This window comes from Trichechus manatus, unplaced genomic scaffold, assembly GCF_000243295.1.
Source record: "Trichechus manatus latirostris isolate Lorelei unplaced genomic scaffold, TriManLat1.0 scaffold00040, whole genome shotgun sequence".
Taxonomy (NCBI): Eukaryota; Metazoa; Chordata; class Mammalia; order Sirenia; family Trichechidae; genus Trichechus; species Trichechus manatus.
In genome coordinates this window covers 10,767,793-10,776,357 of record NW_004443976.1, presented here as the reverse complement: position 1 = coordinate 10,776,357, position 8,565 = coordinate 10,767,793, and the positions used below count along the sequence as shown (strand labels likewise).

Genomic DNA, 8,565 nt, shown 5'->3' with positions numbered 1-8,565 from the left:
AGGTTTGGTTTTGGTTTGGAAATGGTTAACGCACTTGGCTGCTAACCGAAAGGCTGGAAGTTCAAGTCCACCTAGAAGTACCTCAGAAGAAAGGCCTGGCAATCTATTTCTGGAAAATTGGTCAATGAAAACCTTATGGAGCACAGTTCTACTCTGACATACATGGGGTCACCATGAGTCAGAGTTGACTCAAGGGCAATTGCTAATATGTTGCAAAAGAATAAAAACAAGCATAAGAACGAGAAATTTGAAAATCAGGATACTGGTTAACTCTGAGGAAGGGGAAAGAAGAATGCGATTTCAAAGGGGCTTTGACTACCTATGGTATTTTATTTCTTAAGAAAAAGAAGAATCCAGGGCAAATAAGGCAAAATGTTAAGATTTGACAAAGCTATGTGGTGAGTACTTGGGTGCTGTTATGCATTTCTCATTACTTTTCATGTACTTAAAATAATTTGAAAGAAATGAAGAGAGAGAGAGGAAAGGAGAATGGGAAGGAGGAAGAAGAGGCGAGTGGGAGAGAGAGAGAGAGGAAGAGAGAGAAGGAGAGAGGAACGAATGAAGAAAGGAAGAAAGCAAGGAAAGAAGAGGTAAGGAAGAAAGATCATGTTGGCTGTAGGCCGCCAAGCAGGCTGTCCAGAAATAACACAAAGTTGAACTCCAGATGAGGTACATTGGTAGTCCGGATGAGGGCAGGGACAGGGGATGGATTCCAGAAATACTTCAGAGGCAGAACAGAGCAGATCTGGTGATTGATGGCTGTGTGGAGTGAGCAAGAGGGAGGAGTCAAGGCTGAGGCCTGAGTTCTGGCCCGGCTGTGAGTGGGTGGCTGTGCCATTCCCCAGCCCAGAACACATCAGCAGTAGGGCTGGCCTGGGGATGGGAGGAAGCAGATGAGTTGGGGTGTGGTCTCAAGGATATAGATACAGTGGCCTGAAGCTTAGGAGAAAGATACTGGCCAGAGACATACCCAGTTTCCTCAGTTCTAAGGTATACATTGTACTATCTCTGAATTTGAGACATACCGTATCATTTATCTGCTTCTTTAATATGGTAAAAACCAGTTGCCACCGAGTCAGTTCTGTCTCATGGTGACCCCATGTGTTGCAGAGTAGAACTGCACATAGGGTTTTCAAGGCTGTGACCTTTTGCAAGCAGATCACCAGGCCTTTCTTCTAAGGTGCCTCTCGTGGCTTCGAACTGCCAACCTTTAAGTCAGTAGGCCAGCACTTAACCATTTGGGCCACCTTGGGACTCCTTTTTAATATGGTAATCTTCTCTAACTTGTTGTTGTTGTTGGGTGCCATCAAGTTGATTCTGACTGATCATGAACCCATGTGACAGAGTAGAACTGCGCCATAGGGTTTTCTTGGCTGTAATCTTTCTGCAAGTAGATTGCTAGGTGTTTCTTTTATGAAGCCGCTGGATGGGTTCGACCCACCAACCTTTCAGTTAGCAGCCAAGCCCTTAACCGTTGGTGCCACCAAGGCTTCGTTTCCTACCTACCCCCTCACCTTCAAATAAAAAAGTCATACCAATATTAAATCAACTATTTGTAAAGATTACAGCCAAGAAAACCCTATGGGGCATTTCTATTCTGTAATACATGGGGTGGCCATGAGGTGGGATCAACTCAACAGCAATGGGTTTGGTTTTTATAGGGGGAGACAGGTTAGGTAGTACCTTAGAAGGCAGGAAGTAACACAGATCTGGGACTCATGCAGAAATAAATTAGATGAGTGTTCTATACGCGTATCCCTGGGTATTATGGATTGAATTGTATCCACCCCAAAATACGTGTTGGAATCCTAACCCCTATACCTGTGGATATGAACCTGTCTGGAAAAAGGGCTTTCTTTGTTGTGTTAATTAGGCCCACCCAAGTGGATTCTAAATCTAATCACTTCTGAGTTATAAAAAGAGCAGATTAGACTCCGAAATGCACACATGGCAGCTGGAGGAGGCAGGGAGAAGACAGACGTCATGTGAGAATCACATACAAGCCAAGTTACCAAGGAACGCCTGGGACCACCCACAAGGAAGGAATCGACATGGCCGAGACCCTGATTTGAACTTTTAGCCTCCAGAACTATGAGAAAATAAATTTGTGTTCTGGAAAGCCACTCACTTGTGGTATTTGCGTTACAACAGCACTAGGTAACTAACACACCAAGGGACTTTAAAAAGCTGTGCATCTGTGTCTCCCAACACCCCCCCATGGGGATATACCCCCTGCCATGGATGGGGATCCACCACAGGGAGCCACTGCTGCCTCAGGTGTCGGGGTGGGGGGACAGTGTGGATGACCACAGACATGGGTGGCAGCTGAGGCCCCGGAATTCCTCAGGGGGGAAAGTGGGGGGTCGGCAGCAAAGACCTGAAGAACACAGCGTTTACAGATGGGCCTAGGAAGAGGAGCCCAGAGGAGACTGAGTGGGGTGGCCAGAGGGGTGAGGGCAGTCATGGTGTGAGGTGACACAGAGGCAGGGTGAAGGTGTTTCCGGGAGGAGCCCAAACAGTGTCACATGCTGCCACGCTCGAGTGGGGTGAGAAGGGAGGGTGAGGGTGGAGGGTCCCTGCAGCCCTGGCCTCAAGGAGACCTTCAGATGAGCAGTTCTCAGTGACGTGGCGGTGCCCACAGGGGGTGAGGAAAAGCAAGGGCTCTGCCACTGATCAGCTGCGAGACCCTCCATTTCCTCCTCTGCTGGCGTATGAGGAGACGGAATGAAGTTACGGGAGGGACGCCCTGAGCCCAGTACCCAGCACATGCAAAACAATCAGACCAGAGGGGCTTTTTGCTCTGCCCTAAACCCCAACCAAACCAAACCCGTTGCGGTCAAGTCGATTCCGAGGACAGAGTAGACCTGCCCCAAAGGCTTTCCAAGAAGTGGCTGGTGGTTTCGAACTGCTGACCTTGTTATCAGCCGAGCTCTTAACCACTGCGCCACCAGGGCTCCCTGCTCTGCACTAAGTTGGGTGTTTTCCCAGTTTCTCTCCCTTCCTCTCCTCATTTTATTCTCAAGTCAAAGACACTGGGGGAGGAGAAGCAGCAGGGGCAGGTGGAGGTCCGGCCCAAAAGCTTGTCTTTGTTGCTCCAAAACCTAGTTCCCCCAGCAGACACACACACACACACACACACACACACACACAGAAGGCTTCAGACAGACATAGACACAAACCCAGACCTGAACATGCAACTTATACTCGCAGAGACATTTACACAGACATCACTCACACGGACACATAAAGATAGACCACCAGACCTCCAATCCCTAAGAAACAAGTCCAGCCCCACCAGGCAGTCTCTTCCTAGTCTCCTCTCTGACCCTCTCCTCTCTGTCCCTCTGTCCTACCCTCTTCTTAGCTGGCTCCTTGCTGAGAGGAAGACAAAGCGCAAGCACCAACGCTTTGCAAACTGTGAAACTGTGCGGTGGCCTCCCCAGGGAGGCCTCGCTGTGAGAGACGGTGAGGGCCTGAGGGAGGGTGGAGATGGGTGATCACACAGGAGACCGTGAAGGTGCAGGCACAGAGGCAGCCAAGGGCCAGTGAGTGTCTAGAGAGGTGGGTGACCAGCAGCGGCTAATGCCAGGCTAAGGACAGAAATGAGTCCCATAGGTCCGGTGACGGGTGACTTTGGAGAGGCTGGCAGGAGCCAGACTGTACTGCTGAAGGAGTAATGGAAAGCGAGGCTGTGGAGACTGCGAGTATAGACAGCTCCTTCTGGAGACTTGGCTATAAGGTCAGGAAAGCTGGGGCAGCAACTGGGGAGGGATGCTGGGTCTTAGAACAGTGCAGATGCTTAATACGAATTTGGGGAGTAAATGAATTTAAAAAAATGAGGTGGCATAGAGGAGAAAGTTTCCTCATGTGTAAAATAGGGATACTACCTCAAAGGGCTATTGTGAGGAACAAATGTACATACCTATGCAAGTTCACCAGGGGCCCTGGTGGCACAGTGGTTAAGAGCTCAGCTGCTAATCAAAAGGTCAGCAGTTTGAATCCACCAGCTGCTCCTTGGAAACCCTATGGGGCAGTTCTACTCTGTCCTGTAGGGTCACTACGAGTCAGAATCGACTCGATGGCAAATGGTATCTAAGTTCTTAGAACAGCACCTGGTACACAGTAAGTGCTATTTAATGGTTAGCAAAAAATAAGATGCAAAAGCATTGGGTGGCGTTGGAAGCTTCCTAAAACCAAAATCCACACCTGTTGCTGTCAAGCCAGTTTCGACTTACGACAACCCCACGTGTGTCAGAGTAGATCTGTGCCCCATAGGGTCTTCAAGGCTGTGACCTTTCAGAAGCAGATGGCCAGGCCAGGCCTTTCTTCTAAGGTGCCTTTGGGTGGGTTCAAACCACCAACCTTTCAGTTAGTGACTGAGTGCTTAACTATTTGTACCACCCCGGGACTCCAAAAGCTTCTTACAAGCTTTCTGATCAATATCCAGCCCAGGGCAGCAGCTTCTCTTCATCTTTAAGCCTCACCCTATGGAACAAAAGCCTCCCTGGGAAAAAAGTCCACAGGGATATCCGGGGCCTTCCAACCACTTAGATGTGAGCTTAGAGGAGACACAAGATTCTGGAAAGGGAGAGGGGGCAAGCGATGGCTCTAGACCAAGGCTGGAGGCTCTGTAGACTCTCACTGCTCCCTGGGTTCAAGAGAGAAGGGAGCCCCGCTCACTATGGAGATGTCATTTTGCCTTGAGATTGTGTGCGTGAAGGGCAGTAGGTGTTCTCAGGGTTTGTGTCTTGAGGAGGGAGTGTCTGCATGGATCGGGTAGGCATGATTGGGCCTCATGGGCACAAACCCCAACATTCTGAGGGCTCCAGGCACTAGAGTCTAGGGCCCCTTTCCAGCACCCTTCCAAGGTGACTGTCACTGCAGACCCCCCCCAGGAGCCCCCAAGTCCCAGCCAGCTCAGGCTGAAATGCCACCCATAGCCCCACACCCTGGGGAAGGGGAGGTGGGGCTGAGGTGGGCGCCAAGCTCTTCCCCACTCGCCCCCGGGACTCACCTCGGAGTTCTCCACCACCTTCTCCAGGTACTTGTTGAAGATGGAGTAGTCCTGCAGCTTGGCACTCAGCCGCTGGTGCTCCAGCCGCAGAGCTGCCATCTCCTGCTTGGCCTTGGCCAGCTCCCGCATGCGCTGCCTCCTGAGTTCTCGCTCCTTGTTGGCTTTCTTCAGGGCGCGGATCCGCTTCTGGTCATTCTCCTGGGGCCAGAGCAGGGGCACCAGTCAGGCCTGCCAGTGGCTGGTGGGGCCCTCAGCCCCCCAGGGCCCTCACAAGGCCTGTTTGCTGAGTTCTGGACACTCTAAGGATGGGCAGGGAAGGCTGGGCCACCCACTGGGAGAGGAGGCACAGAGGAGAAGAATCTCCAAAGTTATCTGAAGCTAGTTGGGGGGTTTCTGTGGATTGAGTTGGGGTTCAGGAGGCTGTGAGGACAGAGGTTTAGACCAAAGTTAAGAGGAGGCCTTGGTAAATAATTCTGATTCTGTAGCAGGAGTTCCAGACTTCAGAGTGTGGACTGGGGAGGACCACATCGTCAGGCTCAGCCTCTGGAGAGAGCTCAACCCTGGGGAAGGGTGAGAAAGCCCAGAAGTGGGCTTTCCAGAAGTAAACCTTCTGACAAATCTTCTGTTGCTTCTGTTCTTAGTGGGGGTCATTTGTCATGGGGTAAATTCCTGGGCCCAGAGCTGGGAGGCCCGACTTTTCTCCTGACTTTGTACTTGGTGCCTCAGTTTCTCCAACTATATAAATGAGAGGCAGCAGCCCTTCTCCTTCTTCCAAAAGCTGAGGCAGTGGTGCTTGAGCTACAAGGAGATGAGACAGGTGATGGGCCTGAAGGGGATGAAGACATTCCGGGAGATAAGTTCCTAGGGGCTTGGACTGGCACCAGGCCAGGGCTGGAGAAGATGGTGCAGGCAATTTGATACCCAAGACGACATGAGGCGCAGCTACTGCAATCAGTCCAATCCTGCCTTCTCCTTCCTACCGCCAAGCCCTCCCTCCAAGATGCAGGAGACAAACCCACCCCTCACCCGGCACTTGTGTGGCCCATTCCCCTCCAGGGCCTCCGTTGATCCCCATGGGCGCCATGTGTGGGGCTAGCATTTGGACGGCACGGAGGAAGGTTCTCGGCGGTTTGTTTTCTGCTCTGTAAGCCCAGGAGAGGACTGAGGGTCCTAAGCCAGTGGTTTTCAAATCCCACTGTACATCTGGAACTCCTGGAGAGCTTTGTAAAAATACAGATGCCTGGGACCGACCTCACACCTGCTGAAAGCAGGGAGAGAAGAGAGTCCAGGCATCTGTAACAAACTCTCAGGGACCTCAACGCTGCTGGTCCTCTGGTAGCCATCTGGAGCTCCCTTCACCCCAAATCTCCTGCTGCTCCAACCACTCCATGAGCTTTTCTCTGGCCAGTAAAGGCCTGGTCCTCGAATTCCCAGTCTACCAGCTTCTTTTCCTATCTGGTTTAGGCACGAGTGTGGAGGAAGATGCTTAAGAGCGGGCCCCTCTATAGCCGAGGGCGGCAGTGAGCCTCTGGAGCTGGGCCAGGCCCTTAAGGGTTCAATAAGTGCTGGCTGGCCTTTAAGATGATTAAATCCCTCCTCTAAGGACCCACTGAGACGGGTTGTCCAGGAATGGACTCTGGTGCCTGCTCCTTCGACTACTTCCTGTCTGGGCCTTCAGGGCAAGGATGGAGTGGCGGGAAGGGCCGGGACTGAGAACGTGTCTTACTCATCTTTGTATCCCCAAGTGCCCAGCCCTGATTCTGGTATGCTCATTCATTCATTCATTCCCTAGATAAACTGTGCACTAGGTATTGGCAAGGAAATGGGAAACAGCAATCTAGAGGGGCCAGGTAAACAGGGAATTCCAAACAGAGCTGTAAATGAGGGATCGGAAGGCAGAAGCACTAGGCATTGCTGGAGTACCGGCCAGGCATTGAACCCAGGGAGAGAAAGTCAGCAAAACCGAGGAGGAGGAGAAGGGTAATTTGCTGAACTGCAGAGGTGGGCCCCATCGACCTGCTGCATTAGGCCACACCGCTGCTACCTACCTGGATGAATTGCTCAAACTTCTGGATGTGGGCTGTCAGCTGGGCCTCCTTGACACCCAGCTCCTCCCAGCGCAGGTTCATGGCTTCCATCTTGCATTTAAATGTCTGGGGGTGGGGGAGGGAAGTAGAGCGGTCAGGAGGGCCCCAGACGTGTGTACTGAGGAAGGTCCCAGCTTCCCCTGTCCAGAGCCTCTATCCCCAGGCTCAGAAGGTACGTACGAGGCCTCTCCCTCTCTATCCCACACCTGGCTTGGAGCAGAGCATCCCAGCACAATGATAGTACCATAGACTCAGATCATTTCTGTTCTCCTCAGAGGGAAGAGACCTGCACCCCAGCACCCTGTCCCCTCGGCCCCCACCTCCTTCTTCTGCTCCATGGCATGGTGCATGATCTTGGCCTCCTTCTTCTTCTCTAGCAGCCGGATGGATGGGGACTCCGACTGCTCCTCAATGGAGGGGAACTTCCTGCCCAAGACACCAGCAAGAGGGGCCTGTGGGTTCTGGGCTCCTGAGGCAGGTTGGGACTGGGCAGTAACCAGTGGAGAGACATACCCATGGGGAGGTAAGGGGGTCATCTCCCCCACCAGAGTGAAAGGACTGGGGTGTTGAGGAGAGAGAGACGTGCTGGCATTCAGAGTGAGCTGGGGCAGGGTGATGGGTGAATCAGGATAATGGGGGTGGATTGGTGTCAGGGTGACTTGGAGCTCTGGCTTATAGGAGTAGGAGGGGACAGGTCAGGAGCAGGAAGGTGAGGCATAGGGGGTTAGGGTGGGGGCCTAAGGCAGGTCAGGCTCTCAGACACTCACTGCAGCAGTTGCAGCAGCCGCTCCCCATACTGCAGCCGGAAGTACTCGGCCAGATCCTCCTCTTCCATGATTCCCAGACTCATGGCTGCGGTGACCTCACGGCCCAGGCAGCTGGCTCCTCACGGTGAAATGGTGGGTGGCGGATCCCAGGGGGTGATGGCAGGGCTCTGGTTTCTTTCCTCCTCCTGCTTTCAGGGTTCCACAGGGGGTGGTGGGTATTTGAGAGACTCTGCCCAGGATAGCTGGAGACAGAATCTGCGGCTCAGGATGATGTGTTAGGGTGGTGATGTGAGGTTCTGGTTACCTAGCAATAGGCTGCTTGGTTCTGTGGACTACACACAGAACCCAGGCTTAGCCCTCTGCCCCCTGCCCCACTGGTCCTACTCCTTACTCTGCCCTCCCCTCAGGAACTCTGGGAGAGAGTTAGGCCTGAGTAGATGCTGGCTGCCATGGTGCCCAGAGCTGGGAGGCAGGGCCTGGGTGTCCTGGCTGAGATAAGGGGTTTTAGGAGGCGGGTGTCCTTGTGAGGGAGCCCTGCTCCTGGGCCTCCCTCCCGGGTCAGGTGGGCTCTGACAGATGGCCAAGGAGAAAGGAGAGGAGGTGCTTAGCTGAGGCAGGGGTGAGACTGGACAGAGAAACGTGGGCCTGCCGGGATGTGCAGAAGAGGGGTTGCAGATAGATTCCGCAAGGTGGGAGG

At 52.9% G+C, this 8,565-nt stretch overlaps 1 protein-coding gene across 1 annotated transcript in view; it reads right to left on the bottom strand.

Annotated features, from left to right (window-relative positions):
• CCDC42 (coiled-coil domain containing 42) overlaps positions 1-7,951 on the bottom strand; it is a 14,040-nt gene extending 6,089 nt beyond the window's left edge. The window contains exons 1-4 of the mRNA XM_012555453.1: positions 7,869-7,951; positions 7,422-7,527; positions 7,063-7,167; positions 5,015-5,212 (exon numbers count right to left, since the gene is read on the bottom strand). Coding sequence (XP_012410907.1) covers positions 5,015-5,212; positions 7,063-7,167; positions 7,422-7,527; positions 7,869-7,951 — 492 coding nt within the window. The remainder of the gene's footprint in view (positions 1-5,014; positions 5,213-7,062; positions 7,168-7,421; positions 7,528-7,868) is intronic.
• Between the last annotated feature and the right edge of the window lie 614 nt (positions 7,952-8,565).